The sequence below is a fragment of the Carassius gibelio genome, chromosome A24 (assembly GCF_023724105.1).
Source record: "Carassius gibelio isolate Cgi1373 ecotype wild population from Czech Republic chromosome A24, carGib1.2-hapl.c, whole genome shotgun sequence".
Classification (NCBI taxonomy): Eukaryota; Metazoa; Chordata; class Actinopteri; order Cypriniformes; family Cyprinidae; genus Carassius; species Carassius gibelio.
The window spans coordinates 12,913,191-12,939,640 of NC_068394.1; the positions used below are offsets into that span (position 1 = coordinate 12,913,191).

At 36.2% G+C, this 26,450-nt stretch overlaps 4 protein-coding genes across 5 annotated transcripts; 1 reads left to right on the forward strand and 3 right to left on the reverse strand.

Moving 5' to 3' along the window:
* Positions 1-252: 252 nt before the first annotated feature.
* LOC127946534 (B-cell receptor CD22-like) lies at positions 253-4,836 on the reverse strand. The gene is made up of 8 exons (XM_052543167.1): positions 4,633-4,836; positions 4,396-4,452; positions 3,925-4,290; positions 1,913-2,230; positions 1,550-1,810; positions 1,311-1,407; positions 1,079-1,130; positions 253-905 (listed from the first exon to the last, which is right to left on the reverse strand). Exons 1-8 carry the CDS (start codon positions 4,649-4,651, stop codon positions 699-701), a joined length of 1,377 nt encoding a protein of 458 aa, XP_052399127.1. The 5' UTR covers positions 4,652-4,836; the 3' UTR covers positions 253-698.
* Positions 4,837-5,205: 369 nt separating this feature from the next.
* On the reverse strand, positions 5,206-11,441 carry LOC127946346 (flap endonuclease 1). Of its 2 annotated transcripts, none has more exons than XM_052542859.1 (12): positions 11,120-11,441; positions 10,764-10,857; positions 10,548-10,650; positions 10,281-10,383; positions 9,096-9,159; positions 8,909-9,018; positions 8,678-8,814; positions 8,525-8,591; positions 8,278-8,409; positions 7,285-7,436; positions 5,611-5,725; positions 5,206-5,472 (listed from the first exon to the last, which is right to left on the reverse strand). In XM_052542859.1, exons 2-12 carry the CDS (start codon positions 10,843-10,845, stop codon positions 5,395-5,397), a joined length of 1,143 nt encoding a protein of 380 aa, XP_052398819.1. In that variant the 5' UTR covers positions 10,846-10,857; positions 11,120-11,441; the 3' UTR covers positions 5,206-5,394. The 2 variants fall into 2 exon arrangements, with proteins under 2 accessions (XP_052398819.1, XP_052398820.1); XM_052542860.1 differs by lacking the exon at positions 11,120-11,441 and adding an exon at positions 10,963-11,109.
* LOC127946345 (transmembrane 9 superfamily member 1-like) lies at positions 11,234-21,063 on the forward strand. The gene is made up of 10 exons (XM_052542858.1): positions 11,234-11,350; positions 11,515-11,695; positions 12,712-12,932; positions 13,052-13,183; positions 13,549-13,671; positions 14,829-15,181; positions 16,856-17,010; positions 18,304-18,489; positions 18,718-18,991; positions 19,845-21,063. The coding sequence occupies exons 3-10, from the start codon at positions 12,720-12,722 to the stop codon at positions 20,236-20,238; spliced, it is 1,830 nt and encodes a 609-aa protein (XP_052398818.1). The 5' UTR covers positions 11,234-11,350; positions 11,515-11,695; positions 12,712-12,719; the 3' UTR covers positions 20,239-21,063.
* Positions 21,064-22,011: 948 nt separating this feature from the next.
* Positions 22,012-25,341, reverse strand: LOC127946347 (distal-less-like protein DLX-3). Its single transcript, XM_052542861.1, has 4 exons — positions 24,833-25,341; positions 24,107-24,465; positions 23,896-24,015; positions 22,012-22,932 (listed from the first exon to the last, which is right to left on the reverse strand). Exons 1-4 carry the CDS (start codon positions 25,188-25,190, stop codon positions 22,627-22,629), a joined length of 1,143 nt encoding a protein of 380 aa, XP_052398821.1. The 5' UTR covers positions 25,191-25,341; the 3' UTR covers positions 22,012-22,626.
* Between the last annotated feature and the right edge of the window lie 1,109 nt (positions 25,342-26,450).

The following is a 26,450-nucleotide window of genomic DNA, read 5'->3' on the forward strand; positions in this document are numbered from 1 at the left end:
CAGGTTTTACCGGTTGTAATCAAGAGAACATACCTCAGAATTTTGCAACTGAACAATCAGAATCAAGTATTAAATAAAGTAATAAAACTCATTAATAAATGGTTCACATGTGTTTACTTTATATTAAGCTTCACTCTCATGTTAATAACATTTATAACTCATTAATAAAAGGTTCACAGGTGTTCACTTTTCCTTAAGGTTGACAAATAACTAATATTGAAATCATAATTTTCTTTATTAATATCTCATGAAGTCATGGTTGTGCTTTTATGTCTTCTATCAGTTTTTAATCATTACACTGGACATACATCACAAATGTTTGCTGTGTATCATGGATAGGATACGAGGGTAGCTTCTGGTGACACAAGAAAAGTGAGACAAGCCATGAGATATAAAAAAACAAAAAAACAAATACAACACATCAGTCTCTCGCTGCATCATGAAATAAATCTAGAATCTGGGTTTGAGTGAAAATAGTATGAATAAATATATTAAGCATTTATAACAATGTGAGTTAAAAATTATTTGCCTGGTATTGCATTAAAATCTCCCTTTTTTATTTATGCATTTATAACTGCTTATCAATTATTTATAATGCATTTGTAAATGACATATTAGTAATTTATAAACACCTTTATAAACCCTATATAAAGGGAGCCGGAAAGTGTAACCCAATTCACTGTTTATTCTAATGTAAACTAATGCTTCCCTGAACCACAGACCTCGGCATATATTGTTTCGAGTCCAGAGATCTTCTCTGTGGTGCTTTTGGTTTGGAGAGTGGAGAAGTAAACCTCTCCGTAGTGGATCATGTCATTCTCATCCTTTGGCGTCTTTAGCTCTTCACCCATCGCAAAACCACTATTAGCATAAACAGAGTTGACCTGCACATGTTTTTCCTGACTCTGAAAGAGAAGAATAATACATGGTGTTTCTGTGGATCCATTGTCTTTTTGGTTTTTGTACATAATAAACCATTACAGTAAAATGCATGGTAGAGTATTGTTATCTGCTTATTATGGCACTTCCTATTTGAAAACAGCAAAAACGTGATCTGTTAGAAAAGTCTAGAACATACCTGATCTGAGATGTCAGTTTCCCTAATAACGGATGCCTTTACTCTTTGCACTCTGTATTAATAGGAAATGCAAAAATCCATATAATACAAAACATACCACTACATTGTGAACACCATGTTTTATGCAAGTTTCAAAATTAAAAGAAATATATTCTGAAGGCAGTTTGCTCTTTTCCATACAATTACAATGGAGTTTTAAAAAGGATCAAAAGCACTATACAACCGTGCTTACCTTAGGAAAATCATTACCAGAAGAAATATAAACAGAAATGCTGAAATTCCTCCGACACAGCCAATGATTAAAGACAATGATTCTAAGGAAGCAGAACCTGATTGAAAACATTAAGTACAATTAGTGGGCTGTGCACATAACGCAAAAATATAGTTCAGTCGTAAAACTGGAGTTACCCATGATGATCATTACATTTAGTGTCTGTACATAATAACAGCACATGTCTGTATTAATCTCACCTGCCACAATCAGCTGGATCTCTTCTGATGTCTGGTTACCATGTATGTTCTTTGCAGTGCAAAAGTACCAGCCCTCACTCCTCCTATTTACATTCAAGGTTAGTTGTTCTCCAAAATCCAGCTCTTTCTCCTGTCCACGTTTGAACCAAGTGTAGTTCATTTCATTTGGACTGGCTTTGCTTTTGCAGGTCAAAGTCACATTAGTGCCAACGGAGATTGAATCAGATGGATCAATGATGATGTGAGTTTCTTTTGGAGAAACTTTAAAGCAAAATAGAAACATCTGTAGGTAAACTGGACATCATATTACACTTCTGAACATATAAAGCTTATGAAAGAGCAAAATGACTCCAAATATCTTACACAGGACTTTTAGCATCATGATGGTCTCTACAGTCGAGTCATTGGATCTATTTCTTGGATATGTAGCAGTACATGAGATGTTCTTTCTGTGATCTTTGTATGAAGCTTTGAAGGTCATGTGTGAAAACACTGACTGGGTTTTATCAGTATTCTTCTGTAACTTTAGTGTAATGCTGGCAGAATCAGGGATGTTAGACCAGGATATTGCAGGGGGTTGTTTGGGGCAGGGGGCTTCTGCAGAGCAGCTTAGATTGACTGTTCCTTCCTCCATCACTTCTTGCAGATCATTGGGTGTAAGGATAGGACGTTTCGGTACATCTACAGTTCAAAGAGAACACTGTTTAAAACTCTATTAAATTAAATCTTATTGTTCTGCATGTTACATAAAAGTGGACAAAAGCAAAACAAAACAACAAAAAAAGTGCTTTGGAGAAATTTAATGGCTGATTTTTTGGTGGCTCCATTTGAAATTATATTTAGCTTTTGGAGTGAAAATAGAGAGGTTACTAAGTATTATATTCTACATTATTAAACTGTTGTATGAAAGCATTTTAATACAATCACTTTATTGTATTATATTAATTTAGCACAATATGGTGCATTCTTTTGGAGCTACAGTGTCACCACAGATACATTTCACGAACTCATCATTGTAATTGCAGCGGACTGTAGGCCAACTTTGCATATCTATCGTTAAAAAATATGCTTCCTGTCAATAATTTCAGTAAATTACTGAATATATTATTAAAAGTTTCTCCTTTGATATATTGTACTGTTGTATTGTATTGTATTGTATTAATCTATTAATATTTAATGCTACAGAGGGGGTCTGTACCATGAAGCCAGTTTAGCTGGCCAGCCAGGTAAGTTTCAGTTTAGTTTGGATCGACTCGGGAAAGTAGTTTGGCTTTAATTTACACAATTTTAATTTACATTCCACGGCTAACCTGCTCTGGGGCAGGTTATGTTCTGGTTAATAGAGCTCAAACCGAAATTTGACCAATCAGCTTTGAGCACAGTGACAGATCTTTGACACAGTAAAGTCACTCCTCCAGTCTCTCAGTTTCTACATAGTAAAACATTTTTAAAGATAAAATTGCCTGGCTTTTCTTTGATGATTATTTATTATAACAATTTTATATGAGTCATATAATTATTATACCCTTGGCCTTACTCCAATAAAAAAAAACAGTTTAGTTGAATAACTAAGCTTTTATTTTAAATGAATATAAATATATCTAAAGATATGCAATATAAATAAAAAGTTTTAGAATCAACAGTTTCAAACATGACTACATATGAGCTAAGATGTGTAAGTATTTTTCTACCTGTAAATATTATCAACTATATAAATTAACTTTTACTTGCACTGATGTGGCAAAAAGTTTATCTTTAAATTGTCCTCTTTCGTGGACAGATCGTTTCATTTTTCTCTGTATAAATGTGGTTAAATACTTCATATTTAGGTGACGGTACCAACAATGCCGGATTGGACTGGTTTATTTTGGACTGGTGTGTTTATTAAAAATAAACAATTTTCTTGTGACGTTATTTTTTAATGACAGCGAGGAGTGCGCAATAATTCATCTTTAAACTAAACTAAACGATCACGTTATGAGAAATATTTTAGCGAGAACAATGATCGATGATGTATGCGATATTATGGCGGACACTGCTGGATTACTGTACAACCACAGCTGCACGGAGCTGTTAATGTCGTGTAAAGTCATCTCTACAACATTATGAAACATTTCACTATATTTGAAGGACATAACTAGGAAAAAACGGTAAGGTTTGCATGTTTCCTTTTTACAATACTTAAATAAATATGGGCTTATCTGTTTCCACTAAAACTGCTCAATTATGTTTATCTTATCAGCAAAACTGCATACATTTAATATGAAATAATTTAAATTCTATTTGGCCAGTGTAAAAGAATGAGATCATCTAAAATATATCTGAGAACTACTTGAAACCATTTGTTTTTATGGTTATTTTCATACCCCACTTACCGGAGACAGAAATGTAGCTGGGACTGGTATACGAATAATACCAGTTAACTGGTTTCATTTCCACCCTGAAGTAGTAATTGTCTGTATGATTGTTCATGACATCATAGAAAACTGTGGTACAATCAAGCTGACTAAGATTTCCAATTATTTCTATATAATTAAATCCTTTTATGGTGTTTGAAGTTCCATTGAAAACAACCAAACTCTCTGGATTTAGAAAAGCGTGGTCTTTCTTCATCCAACAGCCAGATATATTTTTTGTGTTCTTTAGTTCGTCCTCTGGTGCTTCAAATGTACAAGGTATCTGCACACAAGAGCCACTCAGTGCGTTTATTCTGCCAGGTAGTGTTGCATGAAAATTAGGTACTGAAAACATAAAAATAAACAATGACATTTTAGATTTTTATTTTTTTTACATAGTGTAATACTAAAGATGCATGTCATCTTTTTAATTCGAAAGCACCTACTCACCTGCTTGCATTGGTAAGAATAGAAAAACCATGAAAGAAAAGACAGACATCCCAGGTGCTGTAGCTACAAACATGAAAACATTAGTTTTCAACATACAAAAGGTTCTTCGCATGGGTGCCATACCATTGTTTTCTTTTTTTGACACTTAAGTTAGTTTAAAATTATAATAATTATTAATATTATAAATATAAAGTTTGAAATGTGCTCAGAAACAATACAATTATAGAAAAGCCTCACCTAAAGCAGTACAGTCCATCACTCATTCAGAGTAAAACAGAAGTCCAGCACAATTCCCGCACTGAACTGGATTTGTGCAAACCTCTTTAGACAGTCGTGATGGTTAACTCTTTCCAGGACTTCCAACATGTGCTTTCAGCAGGTGAAGCATTTAACATTACCACACTAAAATCAACCAGTCACCAATGTTGGTAGAACATGCATCTAAACTATAAAAAAAAAACTAATTTAAATACATGTAAATAATTTCTGCATTTCAACAATAGAATATCATTAAACACTTTTACTAGCTTATAGTAGTCCGTTGTACTTCCTCATGCGAACCTGTTTACAAGCCTAACATCAGGGAACAGAGAAGCTTTAGTATCAGGTTAATGATTCTGGTTCTAAACTAATGGACTGTTGTAGCATAGTGGTTAGAGATCTGGGCAGATAAAGATTATGGGTTTAAACCTGCAGTAAGGCTGGAAACAAAAATATATTCATGCAATCAGCAAACCCTTAAAACCAGAGAATTGCTCTGTCTAATCCAGCAGAGTTCTCCAATCAAACCATAAAAACACCACACACTGCTATGATTAAATAGTTATCTTTATTTAAGATAATACAGAAACAGAAAAAAAGTGCATGTAAAACATTTTTCTCCCCATGTTCATTAAAATACTGAAAGCAAATGTTCTCGTGTGTTGCTCCTTAATATGAAATGACTTGACTGTTAAGGGCACTATTAGCTTTGAACTCCTCCTCAAGCCGAAATTGCTTTCATTTACCCTTCTTGAATTTGCCTGGTGTAGCACTCGTCTTCTGCTTCTTTTTAGCAGATCCTTTTATTTCAGGCTCCTGTACAATACAAAAAAAATGCTTTTTCTTAAATCAAATAAAATCAATCACTCACTGAAATCCATGCATAATTTACACACATGTACATACACACTCCAAAACATTTCTATAACAGTTTTGGTTATTACTTCCACCTACCTTTCTCTTAGAGGAGATCGATCCGGTTACAGTAAAGAATGTGTCCAGTCTGCCCTGGGTGCTTGCCTGTCTACTCTTCGTGATCTTCTTACAGCCGTTACGGATACGATCCTCACTGACAACACACAAATTCAACACATCTGAAAAAAAACAGTCTGCTGCTGGGAGAACCACACATACAAGATAATATCCCTTCTATTTGTTCCATCTCAAAGCACAACAGGTTTCCCCAAAAAGGGGTGCTGGGTTTTCTCTTATATTCATAACCTGCCGTAAAGGGCTGATCGATATGGAGCAAAAAATATATCTCAATATACGATATATATCTCGATATCTTTAAAGAAAAAAAATAACCCCCTACAACTACTACAAAAACAAATATTACGTTTAGGGCCCTATGAAAGGTTTTATTTTTTTCTTCACCATATGTTTTATGGTTATCTAATTCTGTGTTTTAGCATGTGTAATTATTTAAAATGCATAAAAAGTTCTTAATATAGCCTTATGTGAAATGTTTTTCCCCTCTGAAATTCTGTGTATTTACATTTCTCTGGTTATCAAATGAAGTCATAAAACATTCATTTAATTTATCTTTTAATTATTGAAAATTAAGCAAACTTTATTTTTTGGTAAACAAAGGGGATTTACTATTAAAAATAAAACATGGAAGAAATTTTGAGTGATTATTCCTTAAATTATGTTCGTTTCATTTTAATAATAGTAGTAGGCTATGTACATTCTGCTGAACAATAGTAATAGATTTCTGGCAAATACTTTTATTTTGACGGGTTTACCTTTACAGTTCTGTGTATGTGATATTACAGTCTATGATATGTGACGCTAGTTTTACTCAAATCAAACTGAATGTTGTTCATGTGTTCACATCCTCATTTAGTGAGAAGACAGAAGCTGAAATCACCCCGAGCGTCACGCGCGCTTCAGTGTGTGTGATAGATCAAGACGCGCTTCTGCACTATTCATTAACACAGACACGCAGAACATGCAGGATTCATATTTAAATAGACTTTTCTGGCTTAATATTTACAGATATTAGTCCATATCGCGATTTGATGCGAGTGCAATGACCTACTTTTGATTAATTCATTCAAAATTTGGCGAATTCAGTGACATTCCACGTTAAACTGTAAATTCCGTTTTTATGACTGGATTCCACAATTCCGTCCGTGTTTTCTGCATCGCGGAAATCATAGGGCCCTACAGTAGACATCTGCCTGCTGTTCGCACGACACCTTAAAACCGAGGTATCTCCATATAATGGAGCCACTTGTCCTTTTTTTAGACTAGTTCTTTAGCCCCCGGTCTGGCTGCGGACGACGCCATGTTCACTGAGACAACACGCGAGGGGAAGGGGAACAAAATCAAGGAGGCAGGGGCGAGCACAGAGAAGACAAACAAGCAAAGTGGCGGAATCAGAATTAAATATAAACAATATATCGATATATACGATGTGTCAAAATCCATATATCTATCTATCTATATTTACACATTATATTCCTGGGTACATAATTGTGTAACTGCACTATAACAATGAAGTGTAGCATATATGTAAATTACATTATTTTATTTTAGATTGACTTTTCTGATGTTAGTGGTTTCTGGCAGAAGTCTGGCAGGTTTTAGGAACTATTTTTGATAGATTTGGTTGCTTTGTACCTGAACTGTTTCTCAGCACACATGAACTGAATCAGTCCATCCTCGTCAGGTTCGTTCCACTTCAGATCAACAGTGGATCCATCTATGACCTCAGGCTCCAAGAAGAGACTCCGAGCCTCTTTATACAGCCAGTCCTCTGGAGCTGGGTGCTTCTGCAGCACAAAACAAGACAAATAGCACATTGTAAAGCCTATTTAAAAGAAACAGCTATATTAATCTGAAGTTTGCTCAGATAAGCATTGTGACCAAGATGCAAAATTAAGTATGCAGTGTCATCTCACTTTTTACTGCAATGAAAGGTTTACCAATGTTTCACTTACGATAATTTAACATTTTTCAGTTTTAAATGTAAATACCTTCACCAAAAATGAGGAACAAAAGAACAATGGGTCTTCACAATGTTTGAGTTCTACTTGGCAGGTATATTATTCTCAACTAAAACTATTAAATACATTGTTAAATAAAATAAATGTTCGATAAAAACTTAAATAAGAATAGTTTCTTTGGTAACTAACAAATCAATTTATGTTAAAACAACAAATTACTAACTGAAAATAAACTAAATACTAACCTGAAAAAAAAAAAATACTTTTATAAAATAACTGCAATATAAACATTGCTAACATAAACGGTTACTGAAAAAACTGAGGAAGGATTATCACTTATTTTTGTTTTTATAAAATAAAATACTGTTACATATTTAAATTATGCAAGAGACAGTAAGCATTAAGTGCAAAGTTAAATATATAATGAAAATAAATGATGGTTGGCAAAAGTGTTTGGCCAGCAAATAATTGCCCTGTGGCCAAATGTATTTTCTGACCAAGAAATCCACCGACCGCCACTAGAGGGCACAATTCAGCAAGTCTGATCCTGGATGCGATTTGAAAGGAGGCATTACTAACATGGGCAACATTGTGAATATGCCATGTCCTGCATTGTTAAATTCAACAATAGTAACTCAATGCCTTTAAACAGTGTAAACAAACTTACATTTGGGTCAATATTCTCAAGAATCTCTTCAATAGAGCCGTGCTGTTTAATGAGGTCGATTGCCCTCTTGGGTCCGATTCCTTTAATAGTGCCGCAGTAGTCACAGCCCAATAGGATACACAGGTCAATGAACTGAGGAAGACGTTCAAACAGAAATAAACAGCAATTAGAAAGACCTGACACATCTAGAATAAAGCAGATCATTTACATAAAAACAGATAAGCCTGCAATAAAGCGAAGGTCTCACCTGTTGATGCGTCACACCCATTTCCTGTAGAATACGACTGAAATGAAACTCTTGGACAGGGAGCTTTCTAGGAAAGAAAAAATAGCCAGTTAGTAATGCATGGCTAAACATCTCCATCATCAAAATACAGATATTAAGTGTATCCGTACATACTTTGCTTCACTGGCTGTCAGATGCCTCAACAGGACTGTCGTCCCAAATGTCAGTCCATCCATATCTTCTGTGGCTGTGGCATAAACCTTCCCTGATTTCACCAGAGCAGCACAGCTCGCCTCCGCCTCACACGGAGCCTTAACATGACAAGTATACAATTTAGCTTATATCCATAACATGTTTTAATTCATATTATGTGATGTTGTTGACCGTCAGCGACTGTGGCCGTACATCAACGTATGGGACTCCCATTAGAGTAAGTAACTTCTTGCATTCCTCGTTGTGTTGTTTGGTAACCTTCACTAGTCGCTTACTGAACTTATCAATGTTTTCCTGTTCACCTGGGAGAAATCTCGGAATTAGGACCCATTTTAAAGAATTATTTTCAAAAAGCAAGTCGTTTTGAACGTGTCTGTACCTGCTTCTTGTGCCTGAGCTAGGAGTTTCTCAGCCTCGGCTCGTCTCTCGCCTCTCTTCTCCAGCTGGATGGGATAAAATAAAAAGATATTTTAAAACAGAATGTAGAAAATGCTCACTGCTATCTGTTAGTTGTCCAAGTTACCTCAGCATATATGTAATATGCCTTAAGTGTAAATTTTTCGAAATTGAGATCTATATAACATCTGAAAGCTGAATAAATAAGCATTCCATTGATGTTTGGTTTATTAGGATCGGACAATATTTGGCCGAGATACAACTATTTGAATATCTGCAAAAAAAATCTAAATACAGAGAAAATCGCCTGTGAATTTGTCTAATTGAATTCTTAGCAATGCATATTACTAATCAAAATGTAAGTTTTGATATTTGTGGTAGGAAATTTACAAAAGATATTCATGGAACATGATTTTTACTTGATATCCTACTGATTTTTGGCATAAAAGAAAAATCTATAATTTTGAACCATATAATGTTTTGTTTTTTTTGGCCATTGCTAAAAACATACCCCAGCGTCTTAAGACTGGTTTTGTGGTCTGGGGTCACATATGTAAAAATAATGTTTAAGCAGCATTATAAGGCTCTGTATTGTTAAAATACTGTCAAATGTATGTTTTTTTTTAATGTAAATTTCAATAATTTACAAAGAAAAACAGTAAAAGGACATTCCCATATGCTCCCATAATAATCGTTTCTTCTTATTATTATTATCTGTAACATTCATTGGGATATATATTTCATTTTATGTCAGTGTGTAATGTTTATTTTAGTGTTACGGTCTCTGATATACAAGGTCATGTGGACAGGTCACTTAAGACAAACTGATTCACCATGTGGCTCTCTAATACACCAACTGTATTAATATGGTGGTTATGAGTACAGTTTACTGTAAAAGGCTTGGTATATTAACACAAGATCACTGAATGAATCATACGGTTATAATTTGCAAAGCATTCAAGCACCAATATGCCATCCTGTAATACTGTAAATACTACTGCCTCAATGTTTTTACAGTGAATCTGTGGCACATCTGCCCTTTTTTACTGTAATTGCCAAATGGTATACACTTAATTTGTGAAATTAAGTAATACTGTTTCCAGGTCCAAGTCGCTGCTCATTTCAATTGAGAATATCCCATTAGTGACTGACTGTGTTTCTGACGCACCTCTCCTGACTTCAGCTGAGGGGGCTTTCCATCAAACACATAAACCGGCTTGATGCCGCTCTCCAGCATCCGGATGGTCCTGTAGAACATGCCCATGAGGTGGCTGGAAGACAGGGAGGTTGCATAAATATTATGACTACGCTGAAGTAAAGTGGCACATGGTGAGACACTCAAAGTAACATATGCTTCAAACTCAATCAACTTATGGTTCTTTAAAGACTTGGACAAATAATAATAATAATAATAATAATAGACAACTCTACTTACCTAGTGGTCTCTCCATCTTCATTCTGCAACACATTACCGTCCTGTCTGACCGCGATCAGAAACTGGTAGATGCACATGGACGCATCAATAGCAATTTTCCTCCCTGCATGCATGCAAAATACATAAATGTAAGATGCAAACACTAACATGTGTTATATTTTAGTTTCACTGTAACAATCAACCGATAAATGTTATTTAAATGACAGGAGATCTTACCGAAGTAGTTTTTGATGTCCTGTTCCTTGATGGCTGAAGGCGCATGATCTGCGATGAGCTTCGCAAGTCCATGAATTCCCATAGTGATGATGGACTGTTAAGTTGAGATAAGTTCGAAAAACACTATTAGACGCAATGTGTAAGTTTTGACCAACACAGTTAATAGTAAATTTGTAAAGACAAACGGAGCAGCTCATACATCAGTGAGAAGATTAACGTTAAAGAACGAAGAAAAACAGGCTTCCAAAATAAAGCTTAAAACCCTTCACGCGTGTGATAAAGCGGCTTATGTAAGACCGCGTATCTGTACCCAAGGTACACAAACTAAAAAAATGCAGAAATAAAATAAAACTTACCAATACAATGTGTTAGCGTCTCTCTTTCAAATCACATACACAGCCAGAAAGTGTCGTCAATTTCGCGCGGATTCCAGTACAGGCATAAATAATCGAATTCTTGTGGCAGACAATGGAATCGATTTCTCAAAATTGTCTAGTTTAGTCTTCTCAAGGAAGAAAAACAGAACGTGCAACCCGATCGATTAATCAGGACTGGTGAGACATCAACAAGAGCGAAGGAATTTCCCGGTAATGCTCTTCACCTCTTAAAAAGCATGATAAACGTTTTATTTTTAACCACACTTGAAGCTGTAGATAAATGATGCCGAGACTTGTCGAAGCAGGTGCAAGGTGTTATGCTGTAGCCCCGCCCACCCCGGAAGATCCCAGTAAGGGTGTTTTTATTTTTTAAGGTGACGTGGATTCGCTGTGCGCCGCTGTTGATCGCGACCTTTCGGCTGTTTCATCGTCTAGAAGCGAAACTCGGATGTCTTCAATCACCAGCGATGCCCAGATATGACATTACACACACGAGAGTGCTGTTGACTGGATTTTGAAAAGAAGGAAGCGATTCTGAGGAAGAATCTGAAACAGGTCTGTTGCGTTACTCTGACGCGGAAGTATTTCAAGCATCTTAGCAGGCGAAGATGATTTATAGTGCCTTTAGATCAGAGTACAGACCGATCGATCTGTATATCAGATTCTAAGTATGTTTATTTAACATTTCAAACCTGATTGGAATTAACCTCGCTGAAGACGTTGGTCCTAATTGTGCATTAGGAGACTCAACAAAACCCAATTTCGGTAACACTTTATTTTGCAGTGCCCTTGTTGCACACGTTGTACTTTCTGTAGTTATATCAGTTAATAATGCATAATTACAAGCAACTAAACCAAACCCCAACACTGAAGTAAGTGCATGTTGTTAATTTATATGATTCAGTCAGTGCTTATTTATGTAAGTGTATTGTAACAAGTCATCCTAACGCTATAATTATTGTAGAATTATGTTGTTTCAGTAAAGCCTTATGTGCGGTTGATGCATAATATGCCCATTAACTTTTTTCAGTTTTTTTTATTTCTTCCAATATTCAAATTAATACAAATGTTTACAACTGAAGTTATTAACTCAATATAAATTATTAGGAGAAAATGTTTTAGGTGCTGGGACCATTTTCGCTTAAAGGGATGGTTCTTCCAAGAAAAAGAAAAAGAAAAATTAAACATTCATTTTTCTTTTACCTTCACATTTTTCAACAAGTTAAATGTTTTTAGAAATATAATATAGCCACTACATATTATGAAGTCATAATAATAACAATAATAATTAGCCATTTAAAAGTTTTAATGTAGTATATGCATAATATCTATTCACTAATAAGGCAAGGCAAGGCACACATTTTAATTACATTTATAAAAATGATGATGAAAAAAGGATAGTTTATCCCAAAATGAAAAATCATGATTGTAGTCACTTAAGATAGAGACTAGATGGAGTCTAGCATGACGGTCTGCAGGACCTGTCAACCACTTGAAGTAATTATGCAAATGTTTTTTGCTGTTTGCATAGTTGCTGACCCCTTTTACAGTCTTGATTTGTTCACTGACAGGTGTTGTCATGACCCGAAGACTGAACTTTTCAGGCCCGTGCGTCGCTGGTCGATCCATGAGGCTCTGTGTGCTGATTCTGTGCCTGCTGCCTCACTTCGGCTGGGCAGTCAGTTACAAACAAGGCGATCCGGTGATCCTGTACGTTAACAAAGTTGGTCCTTATCACAACCCCCAGGAAACCTATCACTATTACACCTTGCCAGTCTGTAGACCAAAAGAGGTGAGTTTGCACTGCACTTTTCCGTGTGCTTGCTTTATGACCTTATGGTGCAATACAAGTCATCATGATTTACTATTAGTCTTGATCTATCGCCTTATGGATGATTGATGTGTTTGCAGGTCCGTCATAAAGCCTTGAGTCTGGGAGAGGTGTTGGATGGAGACCGTATGGCTGAGTCTCTTTACAACATCCGCTTCAAGGAAAACACTGAGAGACAGACGCTGTGCAAACTCACTCTCTCTGAGAAAGAGGTAACAATGCCATCTTATTCCCAAAGATTGCAAATGCGATTTTGTTTATGTGTACACTGTAGTGTGTTTATTTGTGCAGTTGGAATGGGAGATTATCAGCTAAGGGAATTGTTTGCATACATGACAGGGATTCTCTATCTTGCTCCAGCTCTAATCAAACATGGCTGTACCAGCTAGTCGAGGTTTACAGGTTCACTTGAGAATGATAGAGATGGATGTGTTAGAAGGTTGGAACTAACCTCTGCAGAAACTAGATCTCCTCTGGCAGGATTTAGCTCATTTTTATTGTCATGAAAGAGGAAACGGCAGAGACTTGGGGATTGTAATTCAGATGTGTCATGCTTTATCCAATTTTGAAACTTCAGGTGGATCAGTTGCGAGAGGCGATCGAGGAGCTGTATTACTTCGAGTTTGTCCTAGATGACATTCCCTTCTGGGGTTTCGTGGGATACATGGAAGAGAGTGGATTCCTTCCTCACAGCCACAAGGTATCTTTCTATGTCTTTGCCAGTCACACAAAAAGTGTTTAGACAATGGCACAAGTATAACTGTATGAATATCATTACATTAGAGAAGTGTATATCGAAACAAGTGGTGTTTTATCAAAAAACGTTGTTACTTTTAAAATATTAGATGCATATATATTTATGTAGACTACTGTGCAAACTACTGTGTCAGTAAGATAATTTTTTGGAAGAAATTATTACTTTTATTTAGCAAGGATGCATTAAACTGATGAAAAGGACAGGAAAGGCATTAATAATGTTACCAAAAATTTTATTTTGTTCTTTTGAACTTAATTTTGATCAAAAAATTTTGGTATGAAAAATTGTACCACGGTTTTCACAGAAATATTAAGCAGCAAAACTGTTTTGAACATTTGATGATGATAATAATAATAATAATGAATGTTTCTCGAGCACCAAATCAGTATATTAGCATGATTTATGAAGGATCATGTGACACTGAAACCTGGAGTAATGATGCTGAAAAATAAACATTGCATTACAGGAATAAACATTTTAAGTATATAAAAATAGAAAATAGTTACTTTAAATTATAATAATATTTATCTGTATTTTTGATCAAATAAATCTTTTTGGGGCTGCTGTGTACTGTTTGACTGTTTTGATATTTGCTAATTTACTCAATTCTCTTCATCCCAGTGATATTTTAGTATCAATCAGATACACTTTTATTTATAGTTTGAGTTAATTTTAAATGTTTTATTACATGTGTCACTTATTTTAGTACATCAAGTTCAACTAAATGAAAATGAGAAATGTTTCCTCGGGAATTAGCTAAATTAAGAAACATTTTAAGGGTTTTATATTTTATTCTTATTTTCAAATAACAAATAATAATAATAAATATTTATATGGCGCCTTTCCAAAACCCAAGGTGGCTTTACAGAGCCGAATAAGGAACAGAGCCAAATAAACATCAACATCAAAGCACAACACACAAGAGCTGTGAATAATAAAAAGAGGTCGCTTAGAAAGTTAGTTTAGAGATACAACAACGACGGATTCAAATAAATAATATATCTGATGTTTTACAAATATTCCAATCAAATATATACACATTTCTTATGGTTTTAGTTAACTACAAAAACCCTGTTTCATTCACTGTTTTCGTACGACAGGTGGGGTTGTGGACACACTTGGACTTAAATATAGAGTACAACGGTGACTCTGTGATCTTCGCCAACGTGTCTGTGAAGGACGTGAAGCCGGAGCCGTTAGAGGAGGGTGGGGGAGGGGCAGGCCATGGTGTCGGCGGCGGTGGTCTGACGCTCACTCACACCTACAGCGTGCGCTGGTTTGAGAGTACGCTGCCCCATTCGCGGAGGGCAGAGCGCCTTCGAGACTATTCCTTCTTTCCTAAGACTCTGGAGATCCACTGGCTGTCCATCATCAACTCATTAGTGCTGGTGGTGCTGCTGCTGGGCTTCGTCATCATCATCCTCATGAGGGTGCTGAAGAACGACTTCGCCAGGTGAGGATTTTTGGGATTTGTTGGGTCGTGGAATAGCTGAGCAGTGTAGTATGATTTTCCAACAAGCCACAACAAATTCTGACGTCATCGGAGCACGAGTAGGTGCTGCAAATTATCCTAAATGGCAGGTTTCTGAAAAAAACAAAACGGACAAAATTTGTAAGCTTTATAAATCTTCCAACTGCATTTCTCTCAAATAAATTCAAGTTGGCACAACTTCATAGCAGTTTTTCTTGAATAAGTTAATGGAGTCTCAAGAATTTCAGTAATGTAAACAAAGACCGAGAAGAGAATACATGACAGTATATACACTACCATTCAAAGGTTTGATTTGATTTTGCGTGTGTGTGTTTTTAAAAGAAGGTTCAGTAACACTTTATAATAAGGTACATTGGTTAACGTATTAAGCATGAACAATACTTCTACAGCATTTATTAATCTTAGTTGTTGTTTGGTATTATTAAAATCAAAAGTTGTACCTGTTAACATTTGTTAACACTGTGAATTAAGTCGAACTAACAATGACCTACAGTATTTTCATTAACTAACATTAACAAGTATGAATAAACGCAGTACTGAATGTGTTGTTCATGTTAGTTAATACTTGAAATAGTTTCCTGTGCTCACAAAGGCTGCATATATTGGATCGCAAATACAGTAAAAACAGCAATATTGTGAAATATTGTAATGACTGTCATCTATTTTAATACATTTTACAGTGTCATTTCTTTCTGTGATGGATAAGCTACATTTCTAGCAGCCATCACTCCTGTTGTCGTCATGATTTTCAGAAATAATTCTAATATGCTGATTTGGTGCTCAAAATATTGTTGGCTTCTTCTTTATAGTAATGATACTTACTTTTGAACAGTTGTGAAACTGTTGCCTTTTATTGTCTGCTAATTTTGTTTAATGTATTATCCTATTAAAGGGTTAGTTCACCCAAATATTAAAATTATGTCATTAATATCTCACCCTCATGTCATTCAAAAACCAGTGAGACCTCCGTTCATCTTCGGAAACAAGTATGTTTTGTTCGTTATCTGGCTCGGCTTGGTGTTCATCTTTATCTCTCTCTTCACAGCAGTTCAGTCAGTGTACTGTTTGAGTAAATGAATTACTCCGGGATATTGGTTTGTTTTAACTCAGAGGGAGTGTCAGCCACATTAAAAAAGTTAACAGCTTAAGTAATTTGTGGATTAATGTACATTGGAGACGCGAACCATTTCAAATGATTCAGTTCGATTTGGTGAACTGGTTCAAAAAGATCTGGTTACATCGAATGATTCGTTCGCAAACCGGATATCACAAACTGCTTTGTTTTTAACTCTCTCACAACAGACATGGAAGAGAAGACAATGCTGAATAAAGTCGTAGTTTTTGCTATTTTTGGACCAAAATTAATTTTCGATGCTTCAAAATATTCTAACTGACCCTCTGATGTCACATGGACTACTTTGAAGATGTTTGTCTTACCTTTCTGGACATGGACAGTATACCGTACAAACAATGGAGGGACTGAGAGCTCTCGGACTAAATCTAAAATATCTTAAACTTTGTCCCGAAGATGAACGGAAGTCTTATGGGTTTGGAACGACATGAGGGTGAGTCATTAATGACATAACAATAATGAACAACGGTCTGATCAAACACTGTTGTTGAATGTGTGTACAGGTATAATGTAGAGGAAGATGGCGGCTGTGACGACCTGGATCAGGGGGATAATGGATGGAAAATCATCCACACCGATGTCTTTCGCTTCCCACCACATAAGAGCCTCCTGTGTGCTGTGTTAGGGGTCGGGGCGCAGTTTCTGACTCTGGCCACAGGTATGACCTACTATATTATAGAAATCTATAAAAAATTAACACAAATTTTCATATGGGCACGCTATTTGAATATTTCTGAATTGCATCTCCATTTACTAAAAAAAAGAATAAACTCATAAATAACATAAAATAATATACCGTATTTTCCGGACTATAATTCGCACATTTTTTCATAGTTTGGCTGGTCCTGCGACTTATAGTCAGGTGCGACTTATTTATCAAAATTAATTTGACATGAACCAATAGAAAACATTACCATTACAGCCACGAGAGGGCGCTCTATGCTCGTCTTTGCTCCTGTAGCCTACACTGAAGACATAGAGCGCCATCTCGAGGCTGTAGACGGTAATGTTTTCTATTGGTTCTTGGTTCTAAATAAATGCGCCTTAAAGTCCAGTGCGACTTATGTTTTTTTCCTCATCATGACGTATTTTTGGACTGATGCGACTTATACTCAGGTGCGACTTATAGTCCCAAAAATACGGTAATACATAAAATACTGATTGTATTATTAATTTGTAATCATTTCAAATAATTTTATTATTAAATTAAATAAAATTATATATATTAATAATATTATATTATTAATAAAAGAATATGAATTTTATTATTAATCATTTTATTAATAAAATAATATTTTATGTTATTTTTGCTGTCGTTTCTGTTATTTGTTTAGAAGATTTTGCAAGTCAAACAATAGTAGCAATGAAGTGCTTAAATGTGACCCTGGACCACAAAACCAGTCATAAGGGTCAGTTTTTTTTAATTGAGATTTACACATCATCTGAAAGCTGATTAAATAATTTCCGTTGATGTATGGTTTGTTACGATAGGAGAACATTTAACCGAGATCCAACTATTTGAAAATCTGCAATCTTTGCAATCGGTGCAAAAAAAATTTTAAATATTGAGAAAATTTAAATTTTTCAACTGAAGTTCTTAAGCAATGCATATTAGTAATCTCAGATATTTTTTTCAGATATTTTTGATATATTTACAGTAGGAAATGTACTAAATATCTTCATGAAGCATGATCTCTACTTAATGTCCTAATGATTTTTGGCATAAAAGACAAATCGATCATTATGACCCATATAGTGTATTTTTTGGCTATTGCTACAAATATACCCCAGCGACTTAAGACTGGTTTTATGGTACGGGTCACAAATATTTGGCTCAGAGCTGAGAATTGTGATGAAAATAAGAGAGTTGCAGATATGAAGAACTTGACCTTCAGATAACCCACTGACCCTTTGGATCCTTCTGTTTTTTTTTCTTCTTCTTCTTCTTCAGGAATCATTGTCATGGCACTGCTGGGGATGTTTAATGTCCATCGTCATGGTGCCATAAACTCGGCAGCGATTGTATTGTACGCTCTGACCAGCTGTGTGTCAGGTTACTGTTCCTGCAGCTTCTACACACAGATTCAGGGCCAGCGCTGGGTCTGGAATATTATACTCACCTCCGCGCTCTTCTCTGGTGAGACACAACAGTCTTCTGCATCTGTACATATAGACCGAATGGGGTGCTGTTTCTCACAATGCAGTGTGACTCATTGTAGATACCGTGCAGCCTGCTAGTCTTCATACCGAGTACAGCCTATAGTGATTATAGTGTTTCATGAGCAGATGTGACTGACATTTCGCCCACTCACCGTTGCTCTCTTTGTTTTTCTCAATTAAATTTTTTTTGCTCTGATGGGTTTAGCCCCTCTGTTTTTCACCTGGAGCGTGGTGAACTCTGTCCACTGGTGGAGTGGCTCGACTCAGGCCCTGCCTGCCACCACTGTGCTCCTGCTGCTTGGTGCCTGGGTGCTGGTGGGTTTCCCCCTCACCGTCATTGGTGGAATCGTTGGAAAGAACAGAGCAGGCAACTTCCAGGCCCCGTGTCGCACACGTAACATAGCTCGCCAGATCCCCCAGCAGCCCTGGTACAAACGCACAGCTGTGCACATGGCCATCGGAGGATTCCTGCCTTTCAGGTGAAAGCTGTGAATCTCTGCAGAAGGTTTCCACACAATGGAATCTTTTCTTTCTTGTAAAATAAATCAGTCCAAAAAAAAGCAAATTGGCCAAATAAATGAGTAAATATATATATATTTATGAAGGATTGAAAGAATTAAAAAAAAAACATTTTTATTATATATTACATTATGTAATAAAACATTACTCTCTCTCTCTCTCTCTCTCTATATATATATATATATATATATATATATAATTTATTATATAAGATTTTTATTAGAAATTATCAGATTATCAGATTTTGTTTACATTTTAATATAGTATTAAAATTATATATACAAAACATTTTTAATATTTGACCTTGCTTTCTTAAAACATGTCTTATTGCCTATTACATGATATAAATATTATATTGTATTATTATCGTGTGCTCTTGCATGTCATTTTTAAAACCTTTAGTTATATATTATATATTTTTATTTTATTTATAATATAGAATATTTCAACAATATATATTTTATAAGAAAACGTTTCATGCAGGTAAAGATGTACGATATTTTAAATCTTTTTATAATCAATTAATATAAAAAAAATATTTCAACATATAATAATATTACTCAAATATTTCAAAAAATATATATTATTTAAGAAATGTTAATAGTGTGATAGTTGTGTATATATTATGATATAATATATACTTTTAATGTCCCACACAGTGCGTCCCTGCGGTATGCTGTTATATATAACATATAATATTTGAAAATGTTTACATATAGATATATAATACAATATATTAGAATGCATTTTTATATTAAATTATTCACTCTTAATGTCCGTTCAAATCTGTTTTTTTTCCTCTTGACTTTACAGTGCCATTTCAGTAGAACTGTACTACATCTTTGCCACGGCGTGGGGTCGTGAACACTACACTCTCTACGGCATCCTGCTGTGCGTGTTTGCCATCCTGCTCTCGGTGGGCGCCTGCATCTCTGTGGCCCTCACCTACTTCCTGCTCTCAGGCGAGGACTACCGCTGGTGGTGGAGAAGTGTTCTTAGCACCGGCTCCACTGGCATCTTTATATTCGTTTACTCTCTCTTCTACTACCACAATCGCTCCAACATGAGCGGCCTTGTACAGAGCGTCGAATTCTTCGGATATTCGTTGCTCACTGCGTTCGTTTTCTCGCTCATGCTGGGAACGGTCTCCTTCTGGGCTTCGCTGGCTTTTATCCGTTACATCTACCGTAGCCTTAAGATGGACTGAGTATGTTTCCCCTCAAGCCGAGCCCCTTAAATGGGGAAGAGACTCGTGGACCAGGTCCTGATGGATCCCTGCATGAGAAGGTTTTGTGTTGCTGAAGTATCAGACTATCAAAGCTGTTTCTGATGCCAATCTTAAAAGGAAGGGAACAGACAATGTGACTGACTAAAGACTAATTTTATTTTATTTTGCTTACCAACACCCTGATACTTAATTCACACATATATATATATATATATATATATATATATATATATATATATATATATATATAGTTGCTAGGTTATATGCACATCAAATACAGACGTGTTTGAGTCATTTTGGATCGTTTGTGCTGAATTGGAAAGCGTTTCATACGTCAGATGTTGCTTACCAAGTATCCAAGACTTGAAAGTTCTGTTTTGGATTTTGTTAATGTAGTGAATATGACTAAAATTAATAAATGTCAGTTTCAGAACATAATGGGAAAGAATCAGAGGCCTTCATACGCATCTCTTGTTTCATAAGACCATTGAGGAGATAAAGCTCGTATGTACTGTACATGGGTTTACTTGATGATTTTAGGTGGATGCTGGATATAGGAAGGATATTATAACGTTTGAGGCAAAGAGGTTTGTCATATTGTTTTAAAAGAGTAAAAAAAGACCAAAAGAGAAGCTTTGGAGTGAAGATTTAACACTAGCAAGTTGAAGAAATGAAGAATTGATTACGGAAGCAATACCATGCCCTAAAGTTGCCATCAACTGTGATCTGTTGAAATGTATATATACGGTTTTCAATAAATTCACTTTTATTACAGCAAGAGAAATAAATGTGGTTGAAATGCAACAGCGATGGTGTCTGTCATATAAATGTAAACTGATTTCAAGCTCACTCTCAGACATGTCATGCCCTTTTGACCCTTGTTCTTAGACACTGCCGTTAAAGGTTGAGTCTGTAAGCTTTTTAAAGTTTTTGAATGAAATTTCTTTCACCAAGACTCAATTGTGCGATGTTCAGTAAGGGGGCAGACCTTGCTGACGTGGCTAGGAACTATACTCTCATTCCGGAATAATAATAATCAAGGAACTTTTCTGCCGTGAAATGGGTGCAGATGGCTCCGTGATATTACGCAGCACCTGAAAATAGTCCCCAGCGACTCTGCTATTGCTGCTACTACACAATCTAATTGGAAACTATTTTCAGGTGCTTCATAATATTGTGCCTGCTGCACCCAAGGTATAGCTCCTATGGTAAATTAATATCTATGCGAAGCTTAAAGGGCTACTGCAAATCCCAGAGATCAGCTGAACAGATTAAAAAAAAAATGGGAAAACTCCATTTAACCCTCAGGGCAGTTGGTAAAAGAGCACTCCACTTTTCTTGGAAAAATGCTCTTTTAAAGGCAGGAGCACCCTCACGGTTTCAGAAACAAGCAGTGTTTTGATTCAAGAACCAGACCTGATTCCAGAACTCATTCCAGTACAAATGTTTAGTTGTAATTTAAAATGGTTGTAAATGGTTTCCATTATTAACACAATGAAAATAAAAATGGTTATGGATGTTTGGTAACTGGTGGTGGATGAGCAGATCACTTAGAAAAGTGCTATACAAATAAGGAATTAATTCTAGAATATTTTACATTAGTTCACATGACAACTGTCCAGCAAAAAAATATATATATATATATATATATATAGAAGAGCCGAACATTAAGCAGAATGTTAAATCGATATGGACTAATAACGCTTAACAACTGAAGTCCATACGGGTTAAAAAAATAAAATAAAACTAAAGTTGAACTTCATATAAAATTTATTGCTCAACTGGGTCAAGTGTTTCTGTGGGTGAGAATACTTTGCAAGTACAAGCTTAAATGAGTGGCAATTACAATATTGTTTGTATTCGGTATTGTTCCTTTAACACAGATGAGCATGCATTTTTTTTTATATATAAAAAGGAAAACTGCACAAATGTAGCACAGATCGCAGAGAAATTAATACACAAAACAAAACGGTGCAGTACAGACCACCATTTCCCATATCAGATCTAGAGCAGTGCCTTGCATATACAAATTCATGGAGCTCAAAAAGAAAGCAACTTGTCCTGGCTAAATCAAAAAAAAAAAAAAAGCACCTGGAAGAGCAAAGGATCAAGATATTAAATAATCTGAAAGGTACAATGAAGTTATAAAAATAGATCTCCGGTTTAAAACATGCGGTGTATTAAAAAGGTAAAATTTTACAAAAAAAAAAAAAAAAAACCTCAAATCTTGAGACTGGTCTCATTTGGCCTCAACTGACAAAACCATTTCATTGTTGCAAAAAAATTATATTTACAAATATAGTAAAAGCCAAGGCTGCGGGGCTAAAATAGAGTACACGCACACAGCCAGACTCACTGCAAAGTCACTCATTTGGTTGTCCACTGGGCATCACCAAGCATGGGTGGCACTGGAGTAGGGCTGTCTGCTTTGTTCATGGCATCGCTGCCATCACGCGCTTGCATGTAGCTAACGGAGTTGGGAAACTCATAGTGCGTCACAGCTGGGGGCAGAGGCCAGTTTCCCGGGGGTCTCGTGGTGGTTTGGGAAGGAGAGCGTGGCTGTGGGTAGCTGGGATAGAAGGGTGTTTGAGGAGGACTCCTCTTGAACACAGACTCCTTCACCTGAGGGTTACTGTAGGGGTCTTGGGTTGCCCGAGGGGTTTCAGACTGAAACTAAGAAAGATGGGGGTGTTAAAATGTGCTTTTAACTTTGAGAAAAAAAAAAAGCCCATGGGTCAATTGTATCATCATGCCTTTAAGACATTATCCAAACTAATGAAATGCCTCCTTTGTAGATGATATCTTGCTCTACGTCCACAATGTTTAGTCCTGCTACCATCAAGACAGAACAAGTAACAAATGTAGACACTTAAGAAAAAAAATAAGATGGATAGATAGAGACTTGACTTTTAAGGTCTCTTTATTACGAAAAAAGTTAAAATTATAATATGCCATCAATTATTTTGATTTTTTTTCGACACCATATTAAAACAAGCATTCCTCAAACATAAATCTAAACTTCAGAGTCAACTTAAATGCATTGATTAACTTCCCATTTATAATTTAAACATCTGCAGATCATTTATCAACTTAAAATAGCTATACTCCATACTAATACCGGATTTTATTAATCCCCTCAATATTAAAATAGCATCAGTTGATCCCTTTTCATCTAGTTTACTTTTCATTGACAACCATATAGCCATCTTTGCTTGCCCAAATAAAAAGTTTAATAGAACATGACTCCTCATTTTACTTCTGCTATATTTTGGCCTAAAAATAAACCTTTCAGGGGTAAATAATTCCCCTAGAGCTTGTGGATCGAGGTGTGCTCTGTTTGTGGCTATTATACCATGCACAATCCTCCATTGTGTGAGAGTGAGACCAAGTTTACCAAGTTTATTTAATTGTAAATAAAAGCCAAAATTAAAAACGGTCTTTCAAGCTTCATCTAAAGAAGATAAATGCTGCCATTCATGATAAATGGTTGCATTTCTATATTGCGATATCATGATAAACCACTTTCACAACCTTAATAAATGAGGACCATTCTTCCAAAAAAAATTTCAATAAAACCAGTGTTCTACTAAATACATCAAGTAATACAGATTTGGTTTGACATGGCACTACACTCACCAGAGAGTGAGGAGCTGGTGTGCTGGGTACAGCACTGATGACGTATCTCTCCGTCATCCAGCTGCGATCTCTTTGATGCCTCTTGAGTTTCATCCTACGGTTTTGAAACCACGTTTTCACCTTTGGGGAGAAAAAAAAAAAAAAAGTTGATTATCACGATGACAATCTACTAAAACTTCAGCCATTTCAACATTCTCTTTAAACCACCAACCTGTTTGTACGTTAGTCCCGTCGCTCCAGCAAGTGTCTTCATCTCAGCAGGGGTGAGATATCTCTGGATATTAAACCGGTGGATGAGAGCATTCATCTGCTCATCAGAGAAGGCAGCCCGGGTCTTGCGGGTCTGGGTTGGAGGTCGGGCTGGAGGTGTGGTCAAAGCAGGCAGGGGAGGCAAGGCTTCCACCCCCAGATTCAGACTCACTGGCTCCTCTCTCGCTGCAGAGCCAGACGAGATCAGTTCTCCCCCGTCAGGACTGCCACTGTCAGTTTCATAGTCCCGCTCTCCCCAGGAGAGAAGATTGAGGTTGGTCAGAGCAACCCCCTCACGACTGCTGCCTGAGCTCCAGGAATCTACTCAAAAAAATAAACGTATGAATCTAAAAAATATATTGTAGACCACTACAATTGGTACAAAAAATATTTGATGAACTAATTAAATGCATTTTTCACATTTCTTATTTTTTTCAATTAAGTTTCTTGCATGTCCTTTACATGTGATTAAACCAGAACACCTCAGAGTAGCTTCACAGGTATTCCCAAAATAAATAAATGCATACTACCATACAATAAAATATAATATTCTTATAACACTACCATTTAAAAAAAAAGGTACACATTGACTTTTTAAGCGTGAAATTGTTAATTATATGTAGCTCCTTGGCTGGATATTAAATTGTTCTAAAATTTTAGTGAGGATGTGGGGTCATTGGAGGGTTACCTGGCGTATGGGCCTCTGAATCACTGGGTGTATCGCTTCCGGCCTGCTCTGCATCTTTCGCCTTCGGATCGGGCTCAGTCTTATTATAGGAGAGGAAGAGGCGTCCGTTCTGCGCGTGGCTCGGATACTGGCCGTAGTTGCTGGCACTGCCGTTCTCCGGGCTCCAGGGTGGCGACTGCTGTGCGGTTTGAGCGGGGTAATAGGTCGCGGTGACCCCGCCGGAGTTAGTGCACGCGGCCTCGGCCCAGCTCAGATTCGGGTGTCCGTGTTCAGACACTTGCGGGTACATGAGCCCATAAGCATATGCGTGATAAGATGGGTTGAAGTTGTAACTCACTGGCATCTTCCAATCCGCCATTCCGTCGTCAGATAAACGCAGAACTGGAAAAACTAATTTACAACCCGACTACAGCAACCCAAAGGGATCAACTACCTAGAAAAAACGAATGACGGTGACAGCTCTCCTCATAGTCCCGCGAGCTGACCCCTTGACATGACCTAAGGGAGCGCGTAAATAAGCTGATTTATAAAGCCAGGTGAGCGGGTGTGGCTGGGGCGGAACTGCGAGGAGATGCTCGGACCAATCAGGTGCATCTTCTTAGAGGCCGCAACCACACCCCCATTCCACATTTACCTGAAATTTGCATAGATTCGTGTAGCGTTTTAGATTTTACATTTTATCTACACAGTTATGTATTTATTAAGAAAATGACGCAAAAAATAAAACAAATAAATAAAATAAAACGTTTTGCTCAATTTGTATAGGCTACGTCTCAAATTTAAAGAATTATTTTAAAATACGCTAAAGTTAAATTAAATAGTTTACTCAGCTTATGTGATTGTAACGGAAACGTTTAACTTTAACTATTGAACTTAAATAATTATCATTCAGTTGAAAACGTATAAACACGTTAAAATAGTCGGCTAGCCTGCATTAATTATTTTTAAATAATTGTTTATAATATGTGCCCAATAAGTTATTTCATTTAACCCACGATTTGATCATGTTCATGATTTTAAAAATATAGAAATATAGGCTAAATTCTCAAGCATCAAATTAGAGCAGAGACTTGTCTCTAATATATTCGTCTGTTTAAAAAAAATTCTTTCAGGGGAATTGGAAGCTCACAATCATTTATTTGGATTAGCATGATTAATCCTACAAAAGCAAAACATAGCCTCATCATCTAAACGTGTTTTAGAACCCTAATAGTGCAGCTATCTGAAGATTTCAACTACGCAAATGTTTGTGGACTATGGAATATCTCCCTTAGGCATTTACTGGCTGGACTAAAGCAGCTCTGCCTTAAAATTTCCATCTGAACAGCTCCACCCTTTCTGCTGCATTAGAATGGAAATATTTCTCTATGAGGTGAAAATATGAGATAATCATGGAGTGATTGAGAGAGCACGGATCTGTTTAACGAGGTGTGAATGGGTGTTGAGGTGGTGGCACTTATGTCCCTCCTTTGTGCTTCTTTACCAGTTCACCAAGTCAGACAAAATAAGCAGCTTTATAAAATGTAAACATTTTACAGAATATTATAATTTTGTTGTTTTAATTCATCTTTTTAATAATTGTTTTTATTGATTTATAATCACACTGTTGTTAAATAAT